At 35.1% G+C, this 27,233-nt stretch overlaps 4 protein-coding genes across 4 annotated transcripts; 1 reads left to right on the forward strand and 3 right to left on the reverse strand.

The window, feature by feature from the left end:
- Positions 1-1,699: 1,699 nt before the first annotated feature.
- Positions 1,700-2,242, reverse strand: LOC107415557 (uncharacterized). The gene has a single exon (XM_016023901.3). It carries the CDS (start codon positions 2,240-2,242, stop codon positions 1,700-1,702), a length of 543 nt encoding a protein of 180 aa, XP_015879387.3.
- Positions 2,243-5,211: 2,969 nt separating this feature from the next.
- On the reverse strand, positions 5,212-10,669 carry LOC107415758 (pyrophosphate--fructose 6-phosphate 1-phosphotransferase subunit beta). The gene is made up of 16 exons (XM_016024148.4): positions 10,375-10,669; positions 9,907-10,068; positions 9,694-9,815; positions 9,256-9,309; positions 9,064-9,170; positions 8,742-8,847; positions 8,248-8,311; positions 8,034-8,122; positions 7,643-7,774; positions 7,337-7,507; positions 7,127-7,242; positions 6,735-6,846; positions 6,446-6,530; positions 6,090-6,134; positions 5,872-5,940; positions 5,212-5,651 (listed from the first exon to the last, which is right to left on the reverse strand). The coding sequence occupies exons 1-16, from the start codon at positions 10,568-10,570 to the stop codon at positions 5,575-5,577; spliced, it is 1,707 nt and encodes a 568-aa protein (XP_015879634.2). The 5' UTR covers positions 10,571-10,669; the 3' UTR covers positions 5,212-5,574.
- Positions 10,670-14,116: 3,447 nt separating this feature from the next.
- LOC107415549 (probable transcription repressor OFP9) lies at positions 14,117-14,704 on the forward strand. Its single transcript, XM_016023889.4, has one exon. It carries the CDS (start codon positions 14,170-14,172, stop codon positions 14,701-14,703), a length of 534 nt encoding a protein of 177 aa, XP_015879375.3. The 5' UTR covers positions 14,117-14,169; the 3' UTR covers position 14,704.
- Positions 14,705-20,445: 5,741 nt separating this feature from the next.
- LOC125422006 (ankyrin repeat-containing protein NPR4-like) lies at positions 20,446-22,511 on the reverse strand. The gene is made up of 3 exons (XM_060817350.1): positions 21,969-22,511; positions 20,921-21,252; positions 20,446-20,737 (listed from the first exon to the last, which is right to left on the reverse strand). The coding sequence occupies exons 1-3, from the start codon at positions 22,509-22,511 to the stop codon at positions 20,446-20,448; spliced, it is 1,167 nt and encodes a 388-aa protein (XP_060673333.1).
- Positions 22,512-27,233: the final 4,722 nt, after the last annotated feature.

Genomic DNA, 27,233 nt, shown 5'->3' on the forward strand with positions numbered 1-27,233 from the left:
CTACTCTTGACTCTTTCTTTAACCCTAAAAAACTTTTTCCTTTTATTTCTTCCCAACACCAGCGAATTTCCCAGATAAATAGCTTTGTGCCCCATTTCTTTAAACCCCAAAATGTCTCTGATAGCTCTCCTTTCTATTCTAGAGGTGGTCTTGGAGAAAAGAATATTGGATTTATCTGCTTTAGTTATCTGCCCTGACCAGATGAGATGAGATATGGCTGGGGTATTTTGAACAATTTTGATACCGTGAACCTTCCCTTACGCCTCCTCTTTCGCGATAAGCCTAGATAGAAATTCAGAGCATAAAATGAACAATAAAGGAGAGAGGGGGTCACCTTGTCGAATCCCTCGTTCCGGTTGAAAAGACCCACATATGTTGCCATTTAATAATAAGGAAAAATGGGTCAAACTAACACAGCTTCTACCATCCATCGAAAATCCATAGAAAAACCTCACACCTCGAGGGCCTTGTCAATGAAGCTCCATTCTAAATGGTCGTATGCCTTCTTCAGGTCAATTTTGATAGCCATAAGCCCCTTCTTTCCTTTATGAGAGCGGATTTTATGAATAACCTCCTGAGCAATCACAGTGTTCTTGGCAATCCACCTACCTTTGACAAATGCTCCTTGGTTAGGGGAAATAATCTTGTCAACCAACTTGGAGAGTCTTTGAGCGATGATTTTTGCTACAATTTTGTAGGTAAAATTGCACAAACTAATTGGCCTAAAATGATTAAAGTTTTGCGGATGGTTGACTTTGGGAATGAGGACAATGAAAGTATTGTTGACCAAGTAAGGAATCCTTTTTAATCGAAAGCATTCCTGCGTGAAATTCACCACTTTGTCCATAACAATTCTCCAGTAACTTCTGAAAAATATACCTAAAAAGCCATCTGAACCAGGACTTTTAAGAGGATGCAGGTTCCAAATGACATATTTGATTTCCTCCAAAGAAGGAACCCTCATTAGCTCCAAAATTTCCTCTTGGGAAAGATAGTTGCCACCCAAATCTCTAATAGTTTGTGGGATTCGAGGATGATCTGACTTGTACAGTTCTTTGAAATGATGGATAAAATATTGTCCGATTTGGCCAGGATCATAAATCAAATTCTGATTATCCTTGATAGCATGGATGGTGTTCCTACTTCTTCTGTTTATAAGACTGGTGTGAAAAAAACCAGAATTCCTGTCTCCTTCCTTCAACCAAACTTCTCTAGATTTTTCACGCATAATAGATTCCCATCTATCACGGTGAGTCCTCAACTTTTCAAGAATAATGGATTCTTTGGCAAAGTCTCTGATAGTTTCTTGTTGCACTGAATTCAACTCCACCTCTAACTCTCGGATTTTCCTGTCAGCAAAACCGAAGATCTCTTTGTTCCAGGTTTTCAAAGCAATTGAGGTTTTTAAGAGACTTCTTCTGAGTTTGTGGTAATCCATTCTGTGACGGTTGTCCACGTTCTAAGCCTTTTCAATAACATACGAACTGGATTTGTCAGTAGTCCATGCCTTGAAAAATCTAAAAGGTCTCTTCGATCTCTGTTTTTCGCCTTCTGACCGAATCAGGATGCGGCAATGGTCCAATTCTTTAAATTGAAGATGTTCCACCACCACTTGAGGGTTGCTAACTATCCAATCTCTGCTCCCTATTGCCCTGTCAAGTCTCTTCCTGATGAGAGCTTAACCACTCTGTCGATTGTCCTAAGTAAAGTGCCCTCCAATAAAGCCTAAATCAAGACCATCCATTTCATGAATAAAATCTTTCAAGAGTTTTATTCTCCAGATGTGGCAACCTCCAAACTTTTCTGATTCATCAATAATTTCATTAAGATCACCGAACAGAATCCAAGGCCTATTTAGATCATTAACAATTCCAATTAGCTGACTCCAGAAATTTTTCTTCTCTCCGATGTAAGGGGGACTGTGGCAAGCCAAAAAACTCCAGGTAGGATTTCCTACATCATCCAACATATCTCCACAGATCACTCTCTCATTACTCCTTTCAATCTTCAGGTTAACATCATCCGACCACATCAAACACAGACCTCCTGCATTTCCTTTTGCTTCTATGATTTCCATATTATGGTACCCCAAGCTCCTGCAGACCTTCTCTAACCGATCCCTACCTCCTTTAGTTTCACATAGGAAAACACAAGAAAGATTTGACTTCCTAACTAAACTTTTGAAAACATTAATCACCCTTGGATGGCCTAATCCCCTGCAATTCCATGACAGAAATTTCATGGCAGTGGGGGAGGCATGAGTAGGCCCACCTCCTCGGCCTATTAAAAATCCAGCTAACGTTTTGATGAGGAACTTGAGGTCCTTTCATAGGTTCAGCTTGTTTTTGAAACAGTACGAAACCTTCTGCAAGCTTCACGTTTCCAAGACCATAAGCATTTATTTTATTCTAGAATATGGACATTCCTTCTCCCACTCGGTGTTTCCCATTGAGTCCTAAAATCTTCACTCTTTGACAGCTCTACTGCTACCTCTTTGTATGACTTAAAGTCTTCTCTATCTCTCCCCGAGTTCTACCTCTGTTGTATCTGAGCATCATCATCTTGACCAATCTATTTAAAGCCACTTGGGCTCCCCGAGGCATTCTTTCTCACGGGATTCTCCTCTTGGTCACGAAGTTCTCCTCCTAACTCTTCTCGTTTGGGTTCTTCAATTCTAAGATAGCTTTTTGGGGGCCCATGCCAATTTGAGAAGGCTGGATGTTTTCCTGATCTATGGGGATCTCGCATTTCAGTAAGGTTGGACGTTTTCGTGATCTATGGGGATCTCGCGTTTCAGTTTTGGAATTCTCGACTACTAGGGCTGAAGGTAACAATGGGAGGCCCAATCCAAGAGTTTCAAGAGAGTCCAAATCAATCGGGCCCAAACTTCTTTTTACCACTGCTTTAAAAGAGGCAATGGCCTTTAATAAATTAGCGGCCCGACTAGATAGGTCCATGGTGCTGAAAAGGGGTTCTTTATCTTCCGAATAACTGCCTCTTGGAATTCTTCTTCACTGATCGAATCAAGTCTTTTAATAGCGAGGCTTAGGGATTCTAATTCAGGGCAAGTTGCTCTGACCTTATCAAACTCTGTCTTCTGGAAAATTCGGCTTTGGCTACTATTGTTCTCCTCAAGACCCTCGAGCTTTGCACTATTTGGTGAGCCGTGTTCTGTGTCCAAAAATTGTTGGGAACCAAAACACCTTTTGAACGATGTGATTTTACTACTAAGTTGGCTCTGCCTTCTGACAACCAGCGACGATATGATGAAAGGTGTGCCTCCCGGCGTTTCCAATCTCACCTAGGGCTCGTAGAGCTGTACTTCCAGTCCATTGCCATTAGATATCATTACGGGTTTGTCAGAATTGCATTTTCCGGTAGCATGGGTGAGTCTGCCGCATTTGTAGCAAAAATCTCCAAGTCTTTCAAATTTGAATTGAACCTAAGGTTCTTCACCCTCTAATCTTTCCAGAAAGAATCCCGCTAGAATTGGATTCTTGTGTCAATGTCAACCTTGAAGCGAAGAAATCTCTGGGCCACCACACTTATTCTATCAACATATTCTCTCTGAACCTTACCCAAATGATTTCCTATCAACAGAGCCGTGTCTTCATGGAGATACAATGGAGGAAGCCCATGTATTTGAACTGTGAAGGTGGAAAATTGAAAAGAAATTTTGGACAAGGCCAGAGCCTCCGACCATTCCTTAAGGGTAAGATGGGCTCCATTAAAAGACCAAGGTCTGCCTTTGAAAATCTTCTCTTTATCCTCCAAAGAGTCGAAGGAAAACTTGCAGAGATTTTCCTCAAGCTTTTCAATATGTAGTTTGCCCTTCAAAGTCCAGGTTTTCAAAGCAATTTCAGTGATAGTGTAATGGCGAAAGCTTCTAGAAGTCAGGAGTTTCCCCACTAGTACTCTTTGATTCACCAGCTCTTCTGAATTAGATCTAGGTTGAAGCGAAAGGGATTTGAGTGATTTGTGTAACGGAATCATTTGATTCTGCCCGTGGTTCATGATAACAGCAAAAAGAGGCTCAATAACACCTTGCCTGAGAAGTAGAAGGGAACCTGAGATGTCCCTGGTAGGAAGAGATGACAGATCTTATTTAGATCGTCATGGTGAATAAGAACTCTCTTACTTGCATTACTTATTTTTACAATTTCTGGTAGTTCATATTTATTTTATAAGTTATTCTAATCAATATACGAAACTTTGTAGCCATAATTATAGAGTTATATTTCAAGTAGCGAAAACAAATTTTTTTTTTTTTCCCCCTGGTAAATAGTTGAAAACAAATGGTATTTTAGGACGATACCGATGAAAGTATTTAAAGAAGAAAAGTATAATCTTCAAAAAAATTATTTGATATCTTAGCCGGCTCTGAGATTCAGGGGACCTTAGGCCTCAAATAGGAAAAAATTAGAAATGTCAAAAGATAATTATTTGTTATATGCACTAGCCTTGTTACAAGGAATAAAAAGAAAATCATACTCGATTTTTTAGAAGATTATACAACATTTAAAGATATATAAATTACTAACTAGAAATAAGAAAGACTAACTAAAGTACTTGTTTTTAAAAAGTATTTAAACTTGCTTTTTTGAAGGTTCAAATAAGGCAACGATATTTGGAAAAAAGGATAAAAATCCTCGACTCTTTAATTTTTTAAACTATTCAACATATTGACACGAATTAAAAAAATAAAATAAAATAAAACCTATATAAATATAAAACATACTATAGGGATCCCAATATAGGTGGTGGCCTATAGAGGGATCCAAAAAGTTACTTTCTGCTGGATCCCGCGAGAAGCAAACTTTCTAGCACATTACGTGAGTAAATGGTGTTTTACTAATAATTTTGTAGGGGTCATACCCCAAGACTCTCTTCCAGGAATCCTTTGGGCCAACTCCCTTTTGTAGGCTTTTGGACCTTTGGGTGTTTTGGTTGTTTTCCTCAACCTTCCCTTTAGCCCAAAAAACAAAAAACATAGGTGGTGGCCTTAGGCATTTGCCTACCCACCAGTCCAGACCGGCTTTAGAAATTGGAGGATACTATGGCTTCGGCATCTTACACGATATCAAAAATTTATCCCCTATTTTAAAAAAGTAAAAATGACAAGAAAAAAAAAAGAAAAAGCAATTAAAAAAAAAATTATGTTCAATATGATTTTATTTTGTACTCTTCTGTATCGTGGGGAGATAGGAAAAGTTAAGGATAACCATCGAAGTCTCTATATTTCAAATTTTATTCATCTCACAACAGACTGCAATAACCTTACACTTCGAAGGCAGTCATAACTGGTTCATGCTGCAGAAGAGGAAAATTGTAACAAAGGAGGAAAAACCACATTAAAAAAAACAAATAAATAAATAAAAAACAAAAAAAAACCCTAAACTAGGCTGCCTAAAGCAAAGTTCCACAAATTTTGGTCAATACAGAACTCAAGATCATCTTTTATCTGAACGACAAAATTCTACCAAAAAAGCAAGCAGCAAATATATGAAAGATGCACGATAGACCAACATCTGGATTTATGAACGTGCATTAAAGCAAGAACTGGGTTTATATGCCCTATACTTGAGCTCCAAGTTCCAAGAGTAAAGTGTGGTTAGCTGCATTTGATGCTGGGCCAACAAATTGAATAGGACCTGCAATGGAAATTAGCAGGGGGAGTTATCGACAAAGGAAAGCTAGATCAGTTCTATGGAGAATTCCAGCATATATAATAGGACTCGGACAAACTGTAAATTGACATTTATTATTAAGCAGAGAACTACATTCTGAAATTTCCAAGCCAATCACGAGTGTCAAGCGAGTCAGAATCATTAAAGCACTTAAATATTTGCAACCATAAAAGTCATAACTAACCAGGACTGATATAACGGTTGTATAAGGCCCAATCATTCCGCAAGGATGCAAATTTCTTGAATGGTGCACCTGGATATTCATTACCCCACACATCAGTTACAGCTAAGTTTTTAGTTAGTGGAAGATTGGATGAGATGGTAATCCAATAAGTAATCAATATAAGAGCATAACTAAAGCATTGGACTTTATCTGTAGACAAACGCTTCAAAAAAATTTACCTTCAAGCTCCACCATGGCCTTCTTGATCACAGGCTTGAACTTACCTGAAAGAGATATTCAACTCTCAGAAAAATAGTTTTGGAGGACATCAAAAAACAAGGAAACATCTTAAAGAGCATAATAAAAGATTTATCATATATTCTTCCAAGACAATCTTGTAAACTTCTAGTGCAGTCACCATAGTTAAATGGAAAAAACCAATTCAATACAGAAAACCAGTCATGAGATAAATAATTGAAAAACTAAGGGACTGATGATGGCTATTCCATATTCTGCAAAGCATCACAGTAATAAAGGCTAAGGGAAGTAAAATTTTCACATAACTCCGTAAAGTAATAAAAAGGATACAAAATACCATGTCTTCTCTCCACGTCCATTAGCGAAGTCAATGCAGTCCCACTAACTGTCCATTCTTCAACAGGAGCAGCCAAATTCCCTACCTGGTGACATTATGAAAAGGATACCAAAAAGAAAAACCAAATAAAACACAAGAGGAACTATGTTATTCCCTTAAAATAACAAAAAAGTACTGAAGAATAAGGAAGGTAGCACACGAAATGAAACTATATCAATATGTAATTGAAAAAAAAAAAAAAAAAAAGTGAACGGGAGGAATAAAGCATAAGTAGGATAGAGGCACAAACCGATGATATTAAGCCAGTATATCCATTTTGAAGGAGAGCACCAGCAGCGTAGCCCAATGCATAGCAATAGGCGGAGTCGAAATTAGTTGGTAAACCACATCGACCTTCATACCTGCAAATTGAAAGATTACCTTAGCGGGTAACAACAAATACCTGCAATATCATTTGCCACTTTTCTCACAAATCTATTAAACATGTGGTATGGGTGAGTAATCTACAGCATGGACATAGTTTCCATATGGATCCTCAATCCAAGTTTTCAACACACCTAACAACAGGAGAACATGTGCACGCATACATAAACACAACACCTCAAGCCAAAGCATCATGCTATCATTCACAGCTGGAACTTTTAACTGAAAGAGATGTATTTAAGCTAAGAAATTAAGTACCCAAAAAAGTGAGACTGTCCTTTGAATTCGCCTAAATATGGTCCTTCTTTCTTCTTCTTCTCTAACTCTGTTTCAACCATTTGGATAAGCATCTTTTCTGTTTCTATTTTGGCAACCTAAGAAGAAACAAATATAATACATGTAAACAAAAAGTGATGATTGGTAAATATCCAGACAGCTGAAAAGCAAACAGTAATTCAGAACATATACCTGGACATTTCCATGTGGATCTCTTTCAAGCAGCAACTGCTCTTGGATTGCTGGAGGTAAGAATTCAAATAGCTGTAAAGACTGATCTTTGAGTTTCTTTTTCCATAGGCCACCTTCATCTACAATATCATTGGCCAGAATTTCATTCAGTTCTGCAATAAGCTGCTGCACCTGCAGATAAACAAATGCATAATGATCAAGGAAACATGTAGAAGAAAAAACAATACATATGACATTGGAGCATTAGAATACAAAACAATATGGATTTGACAAAACTGATATGGGTGCTTTCGTGATAAAAAATACCTCAGGAATGAAATCAATTAGACCTTCAGGTATAAGTATCACACCATAGTTGTATCCAAGATCAGCACGTTTTAAGATTATATTTACAATGTAATCTGTAACATTTTTCAGTGTCTGCTTCTTTGCAGCAACCTGCAACAACATATATTCCAATCAGATTACAAATGCTTAAGAAACTCCTTTGTAAAGGCGATGGATTGTAATGCAATATGTAATTCACAGTTACACAATGGAACATCTTAGCAACTTTCGACCAACAATAATTTCAATTAAACATTGCATGTTCTTTAATCTCTTCAATGGCAAAGAGATACCAAGGTCTGATATTTTTACATTCTGGTTTGTATCTACCACCAAAAGAAATCTTTTCAAGATAAAGCAAAGAAGGTACCTCTTCACCAATAATTGTAATGTTTGGATGGGTTTGCAAAGCGCACTCTAGAGTAATGTGTGAAGCTGCACGCCCCATAAGCCTCACAACTGTGGACACATATATTCAATTAAACTTCTTATGTAGGTCGAAGACATGGAACAGATAGATAGATGAGACATAGCAATGATGTGAAAATACTGAATGTTCCATGACTATAAAGGAGCATACTTACAATGATAATATTTTCCAGTTGACCTGGCATCTATCATGACATTTCCAATCATTTCTGCATATATCTGGGTAAAGGTTAAAGCAGCATCTTAATATTAATTCCTTCCATGTAGTTATAGCTGCAAATATCATAAAGGTATCAAACAGTTCATGGCATTGACAATTTTTCTAATATTACCCAACAAGTTCTGCAATCTTTCTTCAGAAAAAAAATTCCTCTGTTTACAATATTTGAGGTTGATCTTTGCAGTTAATTAAGAGCATGATTAAGCAATCAAGTAAATCTTTAACTTTGAAACATTTGAAAAATGTCCCTTACAAATACAGAAAGCATTTTCTTTTTTACAAAGTATTCAAGTTCCTAATAGTAGATTTGGAATATGAAATATTTAAGGTAAATAACATATATGAATTAAAGGAGTAAAATATAATAAAAACTATAAAACCTATTGGAAAGTATTAAAGGAGCAAAATTAAAGTATAATAACACTCAACCTTGCAGGCAGTATCAAATCCAAAACTTGTTGGAACCTCTTTGCATTTCAAATCACCATCAATGGTTTTTGGACATCCAATAACCCGGGTTTTTATATTCTTCTTCCTGATTGAATAAATAAATTAGAAAAGTAATATGTCAACAAGAACCATGAAACAATGTTGCTTAAATAGGAGCTAGGTTCACTTGTAGATCATACATTGACACAAGCAAATAACTAGTAAACCTTACATTTACAAACAAACATGTAAAAATAAATGCAAAGCCTGGATTTCCTCTCAGAAGGCATAATTGTTCCAAAAGAATGTAATTATAATAAACCTGAAGTTTTCGGCGAGGAGACAAGCATTTGTATTTGAGTCATCTCCACCAATAACAACAAGTCCATCCAAATCAAGCTTCAATGCTGTTTCTTCAGCTTGCTTAAACTAAAAATTAAAACCATCAAAATTTAGTTAGCCATAGCACGTATGAACATAACATGGAATCTGTGATCAAACAAACAAAAGGTACCTGCTCTGGAGTTTCAATCTTGTCTCTTCCACTACAAATCATATCAAAACCACCCTGTTAAAGGAAATTGCCATATAAAATATCATCACTTTCTAATTCACAGTCCATGTGCACATATAAGAACAATAAAAAGCTAAACTGGATATATACAAAGCATACCGTAGGCATCCACTCGAACATATACACAGACAAAGATGCTTCATGCATACCGTATTTATATTCAAATTCATTGATGTTTAAAGTACACCATATGTCACTACTCACATACTCATAGAGCAGTCCTTACAACAAAATTGTTTGCAGAAACTAAATGGATGTACCAAGCATGAACCTCATGAACTATACAAATAGTTAAATTCACATTGAATAACGACAAAAACTTCGCGGTGAAATAGTTCTTAGCCGCTAAAAAGTAAAAATCAAATTCAAAAGTCTCACCTGGTTCCTGTAAGGGTAAATATAGTCCGAGGTCAGTTCCACATATTTGCACTTCATGATTCCAGCAGGACCGCCCCTGAATCCGTACAATATGCTGCCTTTAGCGCGTTCCTGCAAGTAATCTACAAACCAAGTATAAAGTGAACTCTTAGTTACTCAATCATAACTCCAAGCACCATTTACAAAATTGTTCAAAACCATTTAGATCCTCACCAAAAATTCCTGAAATCACGTTGTGACCTCCAGGTGCCTGGCCTCCAGACAAAACGCAACCAATTTTCAACTTCTGGTTCGTCTGGTTCGCTTCGGAATCACTAGGCACCAACACTGCAGATGGCTGACCGAAAAGACAAGGGAACAGCTTCGCGATCTCATCTGCAAGTAGGAGTATACGATTTCCAATCAATCAAATCCCAAGAACCAAAAAACCACTCAGTCTACTGGTAAAAATGAATGAGTAAGAAGCAGTAAGGAAAATAAAAGAAAGCTGAAAACTTGCACATGCAAAATAGTCCAACAACCAAAAAAAAAAAAAAAAAAAATTTACTTCACTAAATTCTCGATAGGTTTCTCAGTAACCAAACAGATAAGTTTCAAAAACAGATCGAATAGAACAGAGATCGTTAAATCCATGAAACTACTCATGGATCCGGTCTCGAAAGTGTGAAGTGAGAAAATGACCTGGATTGCCAGCGGCGGAGCTAGGGGGACCATTGACTATCTTGAAGGGTTTTCTGAGGACAGAAGGGAGAGGAAGTTCATGGTCGATACGAGTCGCCTGGACCTCGCTGTACACAGAGGCTACTCGGCTGGTAACTGACGCCTGAGCAGACTTTCCGGCTGAGAAATCGCCGTTAGCGAGCAAAGTTATAGACATTGTTTTTCTACCTACTTCAGATCAGAACACAGTCTTCCTCAGAGGGATCTCTTCAGTTGGGTGTGAGACTGCGGGCGTAGCGTGTATCTATCAAATTGTCTTGCACTCGGACAGTGTGGCTTATATACTAGTGGTGGAAAAGGGTAAGAATGTCTTTTGAGCCTTAGACTCTCCGCCCTATAAATCAGCTGCCCAGTCCGGGGATATTTCGGGAATATACAAAAAACTTGTGCATTAAAAGCTAAGCCGATACATTAGATTGGTCAATGGAGGGTGGTATGCAGAACGTTAAAGTGAAATCAAATGCACTAGATCATTCATTTGTTTAGGTGCTCACCTAACCGTGCGTTGGTTGGTGGCGATTGGACGCCTGAAGGTATATTCCAGATTCCTGTTTGTATGCCATTTTCAAGAGGATGTTTGGTGAAACGGATTCACCCAATTTGGGTTCAAGGCCCAATTTGTGAATATTTCTAGTTAATGGGCCTCCACAAAAAAGAGAGATGGCAAATCCCTCCAACTCCAAAATTGAATGAATTAAAGGGTGAAAAATCAAAAAAATTATTTTTACAAAATAAACAAAACTATCAACAGATTCACTCCTCTCCTATCGTTTCCATCATCACTATTTTCCTTTCTCTCCTACCAAACAAGGGCTTAGTATTGAGAATTTATTATAGAATTGTCATGAAAGTGAATGGCAGAGCAAATGGGTATGAGCCCATGCTGCTGATTTAGTACAAAAGAAAGCCTAATTAGTGTTATGAGTGGGCCAAAACCACAGGTGTAATGATTGTGACCATCAGAAATGTTTATGTTTAAATTATTAGAAATCAATTGGCTAGAATTTTTTGTTAGTTGGACACAGTTTTATATTGGAGGATGCTCAACTGTTAAATGTTCAAGTGGGAGATTGTATTTAACATAAAAAAGAATCGATTAAATAAATAAGGTTTTTCTACAAATATATTATATATGTATACAAACATATGAATGCCAACTCGTTTCTCTGGCTGATTTAATTTCCCTATCACCAAGATGAATCATTTCACATTTGCCCAAGATCTTATCATGATTTTTAAATATGTCTCTGATGCTATACCATGCATGCAGTTAATTTTCCAATCTAATTAGCTTGCTTCTGAAACTATGCCCATTTCCATGGAGCAAGAACGAAACAAATATTTATTACCGAAATAATAATAATAATAATGGAACAAATATGATTAATGATTATTAAAGAGTTCATATATATCAATAACTTTTAAACTAAGTGAATTTTACTATTTATCGTTACTATTTCATTATTTTATGTGATAAATTTATATTAAAATATTTAATTTTATTATCTTTTGTTCTAAAATTTTAAAAATACAACGATAATCATTTAAAGTATTACTTAACATGTAAATTCCAATAATGCTCATGATAAAAAATAGTATTTTTCTATGAAATTTCTAGCTTCCTTGTACTCATATACGCGTGACTAGTTAGCTTCCTCATACTTTTTTTTTTTTGTTTGGGTAATTAGCTTCCTCATACTCATACACATGAAGACCATGCAAATTATCATAAAATTTACACTTAATATATATTTATTTTGACAAATTAAGCTTTAATTGTATATGAATTAGAAGCTTTATCAGTTCAGTACTGATAGGCATCAACATGCATGAGTGCTGAGTTTCATTCTTGTTAAGCACATGTCTGAGAGGTCTTTTTTGATTTTTGGTAGAACATATACCATCGGAGATTGTGCGCAGGTAAAGCGTTAATGACAAGAGTTAAGACCTGTTAGACGTTATTATAAAACATAAATATATATTTTTTCTTTTTTCTGCTTCCGAAAATGAAGTTAATTAACAAGAACCAAGAACACTCTGTACTCTGATTGCCTATCCATATATTTATATATAATTAAATATAATTAATGATGAAGTTTGGCTTTATCTTTACTAATCATCATTACCACAACATGTGCCATAGTGTTTATTATATATATCAGCGAAAATATTATTACAGGAAATGAGATTTATGTTTCCAGACTTAGAAAATGAAGAGTACGATTAGTACTGCTTATTCATAATATTAGGGATATTAACACATGATCAGCACCTTGTGCTTCCACATTATTTTGTTCGTCTATTTTTAATCTTCCTTTGTCTGCCTAAAATGTAAGGAGGGAATCTCTTAAAGAGATGCACACAGCTGTGTGTAATCTTTGTCGGATTTTCTGCATAATTGGATGAAGGCAAGAGGGTAAGCATTAAACAATTAAAGTAGTTAGAGAGATGGGATTTCTTCAAATATTAAAAAGTTGGGAATTGGAAATTGATTTTGAAAAGCAAGAAACTCCATATTCAATTAATCTTATCAGCTACAACTTAAAAAAGAGAGTCTAGCAAAGCATATGTCATGCTTTGTCCCTAAATCACCCACAGAACCTTCTTATTTAACGTATATATATTCCATATTTGGATGGTTGGTAATTGCTTGGACCCATTATAATTGTTTCTCTTCCATTATTTCTTCTAATCTCTCGTCATCTCAATATGTGGACCATATCAAGCTATTTGATATTGACATGAAACTTTTACAATTCAATTTCTACATGTCATACTTTGTTTTTTTTGGGGACATACGTTAACTTCGTAGATGAGGTAGAATCTAGGATCTCAAAATTAACATAAGAGGTCGTTACTATCTGGCTAGCTATATCCGAAGGGACAATTTATTCTACATTTCCTAGTAGTGTCTAAAAAGGGTCTTCAAAACAAAAAGAAAAATCATAGTTTGAGGCGTGCTACTAGTACTTTAGCATCAATTTCAAATCCAAGGTTACCTTCCCATGCCATAACAAGTTACTCTTTGTTAGATCATTCGAAGATTAAAAAGTACAGAAAAGCTGGAAGTTGGCATGTGAACCCCAACTATAAACTAACTAAACTTTCCTTAAGTTTCATTCTTTCTATCTTTAAAAATTATGGCAAAAACCTATATATTATGGGTTTTTGGCACTAATACCCTTTATATTTTCATTATTTTCACATTTTATCCTTTATGATGTTAAATTAGTATCATCTTTTTAAGTTTGTAATCGGTATAGTATCAATTCAAAACCTTTATCCTATAACTTTTTAACTATTAAAATTATTAAAATGCATGTGTATTGTAAGTGAGAAGATTCTCCTTATATGGAAAGAAAATTTTGCCGAGTGTGAAATTTTGGATTGATGCTCACTATTTACAAACTTTTAGAGAGTGGGAGATTTGTGCTAATTGGAAAAACGTTGAAACTATTGGGTCATTGCTCACATAACCCATATATAAAAGCCTAATTAATCAAAAAGGGTTTGATGGACCCTCACACCCTCAACTTTCCACATTAACCACACTCTCAAAAGCATGCCACCTAACAATAAGTAGCCCTATAGAGGAAATTATTAAAGGTTCACTTATGACTTATCATAATCACTAGCTCGATTAACCATATTAATGTTCCCCTTTTGGCTTCCTACCTTCTCCTAATTCATCTAATATATGTTCTAAATGTTAGACACAATGATGTATAGCATGACCCACTTGCCAATTGTGCTTAAATGATTATTTTTGCACAAATTTCCATCAAAGCTCTGATTTCATGCTCAAGGATGAAATCCTCCAGGCAATCAAAGAAGCAGCAGCTTCAACAGAGAGGATGCAGGGCCTTGTGCTGCAGTTGCAGGCTTAGCGTGTCTTCTTCGTCGGAGGAGGCAGAGAGCTCGAATTCTGACCGGTTCCCCTCGATATCAAGCCTAGCACATGCCATGGTTCAAGAAAGATTGGACCAAATGATTAGAGAAAGGCAGGAGGCAAGAAATAGTATTAATGCGGAGAGAAGAAGGCACAGAGGTACAGAGGGGACTAAGTTCGTAGTAATGGTTGCCATGGAAAAATGCTCGTATGATCCAAGAGAGGATTTTAAAGAATCCATGGTGGAAATGATAATTGCGAATCGGATTCAAGATCCAAAGGATCTTCGCAGCCTCTTAAATTACTATGTTTCAATGAATTCGGAGGAGTATCATGGTATTATATTGGAGGTCTTTCATGAAGTCTGTACTGATTTATTCTTATATTGTAAATGCCATTGATAATGATGAGAAACGTGAAAAATTAGATTGTCTTTGAGATCTTTTTGTAGGGAATATCTCTCTTTTATTGTTGAATATGGTGTCCATCCATTATTTCCCAGTTCTTCTCGGATTAATTAGGGACTAAACGTATACAAATTTTGCTAAACAATTGGATGACATTTTTTTGGTTCTTCAAAATTTAAGATTATTTTACAGTTAATATCTAATTTATTTTTTCAATTTTGAATACGTTTAATTTTTTTTTAAATATGTATTAATTAATTAGGAAATGAAGGATACTTCGTATTATGTCATTGTCAACTACTGGCTGAATTAATTACTTTGATAATACCATGTTATTGGGTTTTAATTAATTAGTAATTCATTTTTTTTCATATGGACTAACTTTTTTTTTTTTTTAATAACTCTTTAACTCTTTTAAAGCTTACTCTATATATATTCACCAAACAAATCATTACGAAGCATTCTCCCCCCACAAAACAATAGAATATATAAAAGCAATAGAATATTTGGCCAATAAGGAAATTACAAAATTGCTTTGTGTAACATCCCGTACAAAAAATACACATGATTAAACAAGTTTGATCAAGTTGACTAAGTTTGACCAAGTGAATAATATGTGGGTCCAAGTTGAATTTTTCAATAGCCAATATTTTTGGTTTGACTGAGGTATCATTGTGTAGATCTCGTCGATACAAATTTATAGATTGGCGGCACGCCAAATTCTGAGTTACGGATAAAAAATTATGGTTCTGAGAAGTTTTAAGCATAAGTTTTATATCAGTGTTCAAGCCAATCTCCAGTTTTTGTCTGTTAGTGATCCAAGACTTTATATAAGCCTAAGTAAGCGTGTCAAATAGGAAACAAAGCCCCAAATACCCATTTCTTCCCCAAAACCCAAGAAATTCTCCCTTCAGACCTGTGGATCCGAACTGGATCGTTTCGACCCGTTTACCGTCAAACCAGATCACCGTCGTTTTGCCCATTTCGGGCCAACTACCACTTGCACGCGCCAGCCAATTAGAAAGGTTACTTGAAGGCGAGCTCAGCCGTGAAATTTCACGGCTAGTGACGGCCGGAAGCTCCCAGATTCGACCGGCGAAGTCCGCGGTGGCCGTCGAGATGGGTCGTCGGATTTTTTCATTTTTTTAGCTGTTTCAGGCCAACCCATACACCTTTTCCACTATTTTTGACCCCTCTGAGTTCATTTTCATGATTATTTTGTCTAGATTCCTCACCGTTTGAAAGATCCGACAACGGGAAGTTCGGCTGACGCTTCAACAATGTTTTTCAGCTGACGCACACTGGTAGATTCCTTGTCTCTTGGGCTTTCCGTCAATATAAAGTTTGTGAATTTTGGAGGTCGTTTGATAATTTCTCCATTTTTAGGTCAATTAGTTAATTTTCGGATAAGTTGGGGACTGTGTTTGAACAAAATTGGTCAAATTAGTTAAAATTGGAGTTGAATTAGTGAAATTGGATATTATTAGGACCCATTAGGTGGTTTAATTTTGAAATATTAGACTTTCGATGAAAATTCCCAATTTTGGGTACTAGGTCCTAAGGACACGCGGTATAATTGGACTGTCCAATGTCCAATTCATGCAATTTTATAATATTATAAATTATTATGAGACATTTGGGTTATACAAGTATCTCTGGTTTAGTTGTTTGGAGCCTGAAGAATATTTTATTATATTACAGGTACTCGAGTTGAGCTTGGAGACGATCCTATAGAGGAGCAGGCATGAGCATCTACAGTACTGTGAGTGGTTATATTATTTTTAAATATTTTGGGTATATAGTATAATATATATGTGGTTTAAATATTTTACCTATATACCATTTGATTGAAATGTTGTTTTATGCATATATAAATATTTGCTTTCACATATATGTGTTATCATTTTATATGACTTTTGATAATATTTTAAGTGATTTTCAATTTTAATGGATCCATAAATGGACTTGTGGTATTTAAATATCTTAGTAATTAAATTGAGATTTCAAATCATTTTGGAAACCATTTGGTTTGAGAAACCAGATTGAAAATCATATGATTTTAAGCATGATCAAATATTTTATAATTTTATGTACTTAAAATTGGTTTATGGTGAATATATTTCACTGTGGTATTTTTGGTTTTCATATGAAATGATGTTTTGAGATTTTTGAAGTATTTAAATATGCGGTGGAAGTCTAAATGTTAAATTATGATTTATGATACAGTATCGTTTGGAAAAGTATATATATATATAATCTTATAAGATTGTTTCAAAGATACTGTATTGGTTATTTTTAAATTGGTGTACCATGTAATGCCAATATCTTGGATCAGTATTATATTATATTATATTACAATGCGCAGGGTTTACCACGGTGCTGTGAGGTTGGTTTCATCCAACGGTTATCTATTATTACCACGGACTGTGAAGTCGGGTTCATCCGACGGTTTATTATTATTACCACGATGCTATGAGATTGGTATCATCCAATTGTTTATTATTGCCACGGACCGTGAGGTGGGGTACGTCCCGATGGTTATTTGATACTTCTACGACAACTTTTGTTTATTAAGGGTCGTGAGGTGGGTGTCTCCCACGGTTTACAGATTGGTACATCGTTTGGTACAATGTGTACGTTTGAACATATTGTTAATTTACAAATATTGTGGTGATTTCTGTATTTTCATATTTATTTGGTGGAACTGTATTTATTATATTTTATGCTTAAATATTTATATCTTGATTTGAGACATTTTATAATATTACAATGATCGTTCATTTTATATTTGAGCATCGATTTTATGATATTAATTTGGGATATAAGTTTGGGTTTTGTGAAATGATTTATAAATGGAGAACTTTTCAAACGAATGGAACGAGAGGTCTTGAGAGAAAGATTTTTCAGAAATAAATTATTATTTTTCTATTATACTATGCCATTCATTGAGATTTTTTTATCTCACGTTTTATTATTTTAAATTCGTTCCCCTAGGCTCAGGTAGCTAGTAGCAGTCTATCTCACGCACAGCTTATCATTTTGTTCCTTCCACGATAGCAGCCGTATTTATCTTTCCTTTATCTACTGTTATCTTCTGGATTTATTTATTACTTATTTGTATTCCTGGACGTCGTTGATACTCTTAAAATGTTCTGATTTTAGATATGAGACTCAGTAGAGACCATGGTACTTATGCATGTAGTTATGGCATGTAGTACAGTAAGTCGGTTGTGGACTTTATGCTGTTGTGGATTTATTTTATTTTTATATACATATTGAGGTATTATTGTTATCGCTTGTGTTTATTGTCTACGTTTTAAGATGAGGTTCCATTGGATATTCTCTAGGGATTGTTCAATGGGACTTCACTAGGCGGGACCACCCGGCAGATCCTGAGAGGGTTCCCGGGACGAGTCCTGTCATTTGGGTGTTTTCTGGATACATCAAAACTAATTTTGTTATTTGTCATTATATATGATCATCACCACTAAAATCCTTTCATAATTTGATAATTATTAATTTGTTGCATTTTATTTTTTTTTTGGTAATTTTTAAAACTAAACGCCTAATATTAAAACTAAAATGTTTATTTTTTAACCGTAAAACACTAGAGGTCAAGCACCCCATGCATTAATGATAATTTTAAAATTCCAATTTTTATTTATTTATTTTGTTTTATTAAGTATTTTATTTACATAGTTTCAAACTACTACTTTGTGAAGTCATGTTACTTGATCAAAGAGTTAAAAAAGCACTGCAAGATAAATCCACCTCCACAAAAGCATACTCTCTCAGAGTACCAAACACACCTGTGTCAGTACAGCTTTAGTGTATTTTGTTGGAAATAAAATCCAAATGGAATCCTTTCTCGACCTTTTCAATGCACGCCAAGTATTTGTTTAAATAAGCACTTCTGTTGCAGCCTTATAATTGGTTCAAATTGTAAGCCTTAGTTGATTTGTAGCACAATGCCTAATTAATAAATCCATGTCACCCAATAGTACCCTTGGGGGAAATAAAAGAGAAAAGGTCAACCACATGGACAATCACGTGATTACTTTAAAAGTAAAATTTATGGTAATGTGATTTCTTTGAGGGAAAAAAAAAAAAAAAAGGAAAAAAGACTCAAGATCTTGCCGCCGCCATTGACATCTGCCATCTGTTTAATAAATTTTGAAAGCTTCAAAACAATTTCTTCTTTTCTTTGATTGTTGTAGATAAAATTTGAGTTAATTAATTTACGATTTATTGCAAAACCACTATTTTTAATTATAACACATTTTATTTTATTATATTTATATGATAAATCAGATGTCACGTCATTCTCAATGCAAACTGGATTTACTGCCTTGCTGGAGGCGCCCGAATGCAAGGCTTCCCATCAGCTCTTGGCCAGTTGAGACACTTGTCTAACCAAATCCTAGAAAAAAAAAAAAAAATATATATATATATATATATAAAATTATATAGGATTAAAATTTTGTAAATTGTAATTAATCAAAAAAGTAAAAAAAAAAAAGAAAGAAAGAAAGAAAGAAAGAAAGAAAGAGAAATTATGTAATTAACTCATAATTAATTAATAATACTCGCACAATAAATTACTTAAAATATAAATATTGTGTTCCAAACTAATCCAAAGCAACCAATTCGTTAATAGAAGGCGGGCGGGCAGGCAGGCCAGCTTGAGGAGAAAATCTTGCATGCAACGGTGGTACCAGGTCAGCTGGTACCACTCTAACTCATTTCATGCCATGTGTTAAAAGTACCGTATCAGATCAATTTATCATTTCATTATCATCTTAATTATTTCTTTTAAGGATGAAATTTTTTTGCATGCGCTGGTTTATCTTCCTCGCCCTGCCCTTCCAAGGCTTACAGATCCATTTATCTGCACATTTTAGCCTAAGCTGCAAATCTTTTAAAAGAATTAAAAGTTAAAAAAAATGAAGAAAAATGGTATTATTAATCTTCTTTGATGTGCCTTTGTTTGATTGTTTGTCTTTTTTTATTTTTATTTTTTTTCCATAAAAAAACGCTTTACTTTTCTATGTGTGTATTATCATTTTTTGTTTTTATGAAGCTTCACAGCTTAACTCTCTCTATCTCTCTGCGTATTTCTCTATATTCTCTGTTCTTCATTTTTTTTTCTTTTTTCTTTTTTTTTTTGGCTCTTTTAAAGTTTATATTTAAAAAAAAAACAAAAAAAAAGCCCAAAAAGAAAGGGTTTGGTTGAGGTTCAGATCTAGTGAAGCTAAGATTATTTGAAGCCATGGCGACACCCAATCTGTATTCGTTTTTTGGCCTCTCAGATTTAGAAAAAAAAAATCCGTTGTCCTTTTCATTTGAGCTTTATTTTTGGAACCTTTGGTTGAATCTTGTATTTTCTTAGTTTGTTTGTTCTTCAAAAACATACCATTACCATAAGCCCATAACAATTTGGTGTTCTAATTTCTTAAGAAATTGACCAGGAGTGAAAGAGAGATCTATAAAAAATGTTAGCTGTAGGAGCCATACGGATGGAAGAAAGAAGTAATAAAGCGCGTGCAAAAGTTTTACATTTTCCAAAAAGAAAATTAATTGAGCTGATGAGTAGGTATGACATGGCATTTCTTACATATGGCATAGAATTACTTGAAGTGGTACTAAGTGAGCTGGTACCACCGCTGCATGCAAGATTTTCTCCAGCTCTTGAGGGAGACACATTAATTTCCTTTGTTAATAAACAGATATTTCCTATTATTGCAAAACAATAACAGCCGAAGGAAATTCCAAGGAAGAGCCTTTTTCAGGATGGTGAGAGAGTACTTGACCGTCCCCATGAACGCCACGTAGAGAGGGAATTGCAAGAGCCCGAACACGGTCACTGGAACAAAAGCCACGCCGTAGACGACGAGGGTGGTTATCCACCGCTTCTTCATGTGGACGATCAGAATCACGGTGGCTGAGAAAGCCAGCATCGTGGACGCCACGGATAGGAACAGGAACGTGAAGGCCAATGTAAGCTTTCGGGGGAGAGACTCGCGGAAATCTTGAAGGCGGAAGGGAGAGGTAAGGATGGAGATGAACATGACAACAGATGTGAGAGAGCTCACCAGGGACAGCACGTCCATGACCGTGAAAACCACAAAGAAAGGGTCGTGAAGCAATATATATATTTTAGATAAGGGGGAGAACTGCGAGTTTTTTCAGAAAAGACTTGCTTCCCCCCTACCTGGGAGCTTTCCTCTTCAAAATAGGGGTCATTTTTTTGTAGGGGGGAGGAACCGGGGAGAGAAAGTGAGATAATGAAGGGACTTTAGACTCATCCGGTATCGGATGGCCGGTGAGCTGATCCGAACCTCCCGGCACCGTATAGGCCGCCGTGAAGGCTACGGTGGCGATGAGCACCGCGATGACCGAGCTGGATTCCGATGTCCGCTTTAGCCAGCTCTGTGCCTCCTTGTGAAGCTCCGCGTGAGACTTTTCGAACATGTCTTCTGCTGTTTGACCGTTGACTTTTCTGTGGTTCATTTCATAATGGGATGGAATTATTTTCCGCACACGCTGCCACATCACAAGTTAGACCCTTTTTACAATATATATATAGAGATTTTTAAGTTCTGCCTACATTAGTTAATTGCAGGGGGTCAAAAAAAAAAAAAGTTCTGCGTACCTGCATTAATAATCTAAACTAGATTCACAATACAGTAGAAATTATTTGACTATAACATTACACAAAAATATTTCAAAAATAATAAATGAAAAATTAACGTTTCATTATAATTCAAATGAAAATTCTCTCTTTTAAAAAAAAAAAAAATACAAAATACAATATTTGTTAGTTCATGACCAACATAAATTTACTAACAAATTTTTGATTCATTTAAAGAGCCATGACAAATGTTCTTTTGAGACAACCCAGTTTGCAATCACTATTAATAATAATATTTAAAATCTGAGTTTGGCCTTGTGATGAAAATTTTCCTTTTTAATTAATTAAAAAAATTAAATAACATGGAATAGAAGAGTTTCTAAATAAAAGCTTTGTATATGTATATAAAAGTGCAAATATATGTGTATATAGTTTAGAGGATAAGAGAATTTTGCTATAAAAGTTGCGCAATATATTGGTATCATAAATGTGTCCACTAAAGGCGTGACGCGTTTTATATAAGCATAAGTATTAACTATATTATAATTTAGGCAATAAAATGTAATTAGTCATAAATATAAATATATATACCTGAAATGTAATTAGTCATAAATATAAATATATATACCTCAAACCATTTCAATTCATCTTGCAATTGGAGAGCAGCGTTAGGCAAACTTCCACTAGAATAATAATGGGTCATGTCAGAAACATGGTGCAATAAGGTATAGCCATTGTCATCAATTTTCCGAACCAGCCTCACCATCAGAATCTTCATCTTCTTTACACGTTTGAAAATATTCCTTTGGCGGTGCCTAATGGCAACATGCATAATGTTGAGTCCCTCATCACTGACATGCTCAACAGCCTGTGGATGCTCTTTCAATATGCCATTAACGATCTCTTCTATACCTGTGCTAGTAGCTATAAGCAATGGTGTTGTAGGAAATGGTAGAGGATTAACATTATCATTGTTTCCCTTCTTTTCTTCTTTCTTTCCTACTACACCTTCTTTCTCTGATTCGCTTCCTTCTGTTTCTCCAAACGATATGATTCCTATATCTGGTTTTGTATGGGTTTTTTCCCATGATCTGTCTTTCTTTATAAGCAGCTTTGCAAGTTTCCAAGATGATTCGTGTTTCTTCTTTTTGTTCTGGATTTTGCCTATCATTGGCCATCCTATCCATATCCATACCATATATATGAATTTATATGCGAGTAGTTTGTTCGAAAATGTTTAATTAATAATAATTAGAAAGAATTATGTGCTTCACTTGTTATTGTGAGCTTTAAAAGCTTATTATGAGCTTCACTTATCATTTAACTAAAAAAATACATTATTTCTTTTTTCATTTCTCCTCTACATTTTCTTCATTTTGCTTTAATAATATCCATATTTAACTTTCATTAAAAATGAAAATCAACACTCAATATGAAAAAATATGCTTGAGTGTAAGACCTATAAACCTTTAAGGATGAGCGGCAAGAAGGGGCGAAACCAATGAACAATATACTAGGGTGGAACGTGATGATTAGAGGTGTATTATAAGATCTGTGAACTTTAAAGAATGCGGAGAAAAAAGAGCAAGATTAGTGAACAAATATACCAGAGTGGAATGTGACGACCAAGTGTAAACCATTATAATGTTATCAGGGTAAGTGTTGGTAGGTGCAAAGCATTGGTGGGCTACTTTACTGGAAAAGGTTACTTGGTCTCCGACTTACATCATTCGGATGTAGAACAGTGATAGTTCAAATATAATGTAAATACTCTCTTAACAATCAATGTTTTTTTAGAGTAGTTGGTTTCAGCATTTGAAAATTTTTTAAGGGTTAAGTGTACTCTAATGGGAGTAATCTTAAGATGTGTTACCTTTCAAAAAATCTGAATAAAAATCCCATACCGTTTGAGGTGCAATTAAAAAATGAGGACAACACTGGTGAAGCAAAAGAATGGCGAGGCGTTACACAGATTAACCCATAGAGCCAAAAATAGATAAATTAGGTAAAATATTGATAGAGCAGAGATAGTGGCTGAGTGTTGCACCGAGTAACCCATAAAGCCAAAATCATGCCGAGCATTTAACGTTGAAAGTTGTTTTCATATTGAATGAAAAATCAACGAGACTATAACAAGAATATTAGAGCAAAGATGGAGAAGTATAGATGAAAAACAAAAGAAAAATCATTTTTTTTTTGTATGTGAAATTAAAAAAAAGAAAAAAAGGTCAGGACACATACCGGCAGCTAGGAACATCCACCAGCTAGAGTACATTCCTGTGATTGCTGCAATTTTGGGCAACACGATCGGTTAGATATAATTCGTCTGTTGATATAAAGTAATTTTGACATATGTGTAAAAAGATGCGGACTAGCTGGTTCAGGTAAAAATAAAAATAAAAATAAAAATAATAATATTAATAAAGGTTTGTCCCAATTAAGGAAGAGGGTAAAAATTAAAACGAAAAAATAAAAATAAAAAGTTAAAAAAATAATAATAATACATGCTTTCCATAAATTACCTCTATTGAAGCTTGAAAAGCAAGAATGATGGAGGTGATTTCCACGCAATCCACTCTCCAAATCATTGAGTTGGCTCAAATTCATTTGAGCTTTGTCATCATGTTCATTATTTGGAAGACCTATTATATATATAAATGACAAAGAAAAATATAAATAAATAAATAAATAAATTTTTTTTTCAATCCAATGTGTATGTTGATAAGCTTTACTTTAGACTTACAGAAATAGATAAATGATTCAAATCTACACATGGGGTATCCACTCTTGAAAGCCGATTTTATGTTTGCCAGTAACTGAAGACATGTCCTGCCTTTATTATCCATAAGATCTTCCAGTATTTCATCATTTCGAAGTAACCATAATGCTGTCTCTGTTTTCAAACCCATATATATAATTATTTAATTATATATTAATTTATATAGTCTATATACTATACATATGTACATAATAACTTCAAAAACATTAATATATAAATGGGCAAATTTCATTTTGATTTCTTTAATTTTGCTATAATTATAATTATGCTCCATATTTTAAAAAAATTGTCATTAATTTTTTTAAAATTTTTTATATCTATTAAAATAGATGTATCCAGTTTTTTATCCATTAGTTTTAACAGTTAAAGGTCATAGGAAGGTTAAAAATTAATTTTTATAATTGAATAATATTGTGAAAATACAAATTTGGCTTTTAATTTTAAAATTAACTTGTAAAAATTGACAGTTAAGAGATTAGTGATAATTTTTCAAACATATACAATGTAAATGTAATTAGGAAAAAAATAAAAAAATATAAATGAAAATTTCTCCAAATATATAATTTGAATAGAAGCATCTCTATCTCTTACCGTACTATTTTGGGTAGAAAGAAAGAACTACTTTCTCATCGCTACAGAAATTAGAAGGCTTTTGTTTATCTGGACTTTGACAGAAAGAACTAATGGAAATAAGTGCAAACTGGCATCTAGACTCAATCATGCTTGAAGTAGAAACCGCTAATTTCAATCGCTGTAGACACATAATGAAATCTTTACCATTATTTTTTGGTAGAGTGGAATCTTTACCTTTGCCAGAGGCAGTAGATCCTCTGCTTGTCCATATGATATAAATAGCCTTTACAACTAATGTTACTGGTGCCACACAAGCCTATACTATATAATATATAGCCTTGACAAGTAATATTTATTTATGGGATTCATAAGGATATGTATACATAGTGCGGAACGGACCTACAGTGTTGATGATGATTTTTGAATAAATAATCGATTTTTTCAAAAATCATCATTAATACTACAAATCCGTATGTAAACCGTTTATACTGTAGAATTTTTCTATATATATATATATATATATATTTTTAAGATTTCATAATTTATTATATAGATACAAGTTTAGACATCAATGAACACGAGTCTATATATATATATGAATCAAGAAATTAAAAGACTCTAGCTAGCTAGCACACAGCATGGAGCGCTAAGAGATTTAATTTGCTCTAAAATTAAAAACTAACAAACTTGGAATGTCAAAGTAAAAAAAAAAAAAACAAACAAGATCACGTTGTCAAGCATAGCATGCATGTATTTTATAAGATTGAAATAAAATATTAAAAAGCATTAATTGACTATTATCATTGAGAAAGAGAGACCGAAGTGTTGGCCATGGATGGCACTATGAAGAATGGAGGTATTATCATCTCTGATGCGCTGAATTTGCATATCACAGTGTCGGCTTCGCACTTCAGAAGCCAAGTACTTGACCATTTCTGTCATACCAAATGCAGCGGCTCTAAAAAACGGAGTTTCTCCTAAAGCATTTTTGGCCTCAAGCTGCTCTGGAGAGAAACGCACCAACAATTGAGCTGCTTCCATATTTCCAATAGCACCAGCCTCATGAAGAGGTGTGTTTTTCTTATCATTGGCTTTCGCAATCAGCGCATTATTTGGAAAAATATGAAGCAATTCCTGAAGAGGGCTCTTACTTGTATTGTAAACAGCTATATGAAATGGGGTGTCATTAGTGACCGTGAGAGGATAAATTAGTGCTTCTCTGTTTTTTTCATAGAACCTCAACATTCTTTCCCAGTCTTCATCTAAGGCCGCTAGGTATGGCTCTGTTACTAATGCTGAAACACTTGTTGTGGTTCTCTGACCACTTTAGAGAAGAAATATGAGAAGAAAAATAAAAAGAATTCTATTAATCTCTTAGAAATAGAATACAAAAATACAAAAAAACTTCTCTCTTGGATTCTCACGTGGAATCTCTCTCTACACTCTCCAATTCTCTCTGGAATTGCTCACTCTTCTCTCAAGCTCTCTCTGGAACTTAAACACTCTCTCTCTCGGAGTTTTCTCTCAATATTCCTCACTTGGGATAATATTGAGCTTGCTCACTTGGCTTGGTTTGCATGCAACGGGAAGGAGCCTATTTATAGGCTTACAAGGCCACAATCTTCAACAGCTTAGCCCACAATTGTTGATCAATTTGGAATTCGGTGCAGCAATGTCCATTTGTCAAAAATGGTGGCTGTGGTTGGTGCGGCTGGACTTCACAATTCTCCCCCTCCAGCCGCATTTAAACTGATGGTCATCTGCCATCTATTCCAGCTATGTCTCTGCATAGCTTCAGCTTCTCTTGAGCAACAACTTTTGTTAGCATATCTGCTGGATTCTCTTTTGTGTGGATCTTCATCAGTTTCAGCAACTGTTGATCTATTACTTCGCGTATCCAATGATAGCGGATGTCAATGTGCTTTGTACGGGAATGATACATTGAGTTTTTGCTCAAATCCATGGCACTTTGGTTATCACAATGTATCTTGTAGTCTTCTTGCTTGATGCCCAATTCTGTGAGAAAACGCTTTAACCACAACATTTCCTTACCCGCTTCCGCTGCGGCAATGTACTCTGCTTCAGTAGTGGATAAAGCAACACACTTCTGCAATCTTGACTGCCATGACACAGCTCCCCCTGCAAAAGTGTAGAGATAACCTGATGTAGACTTTCTATTATCAGGGTCTCCGGCCATATCTGCATCTGTATAGCCTTCTAAGATTGGGTCACCTCCCCCGTAGCACAAGCACAGCTTCGATGTGCCTTTAAGATACCTGAGAATCCATTTGACTGCTTCCCAGTGTTTCTTTCCAGGATTTGAAAGAAATCTGCTCACAACACCTACTGCATGAGCAATGTCTGGTCTGGTACACACCATTGCATACATCAGACTTCCTACCGCTGAAGAATATGGTACTGAAGCCATCTCCTCTATCTCTTCTTTGGATGAGGGGCACAATCTCTTACTCAACTTGAAATGATTTGCAAGTGGAATGCTGACCGGTTTGGCTTTATCCATGTTGAATCTCTTTATCACCC

The sequence above is a fragment of the Ziziphus jujuba genome, chromosome 1, assembly GCF_031755915.1.
Source record: "Ziziphus jujuba cultivar Dongzao chromosome 1, ASM3175591v1".
NCBI classification, from domain to species: Eukaryota; Viridiplantae; Streptophyta; class Magnoliopsida; order Rosales; family Rhamnaceae; genus Ziziphus; species Ziziphus jujuba.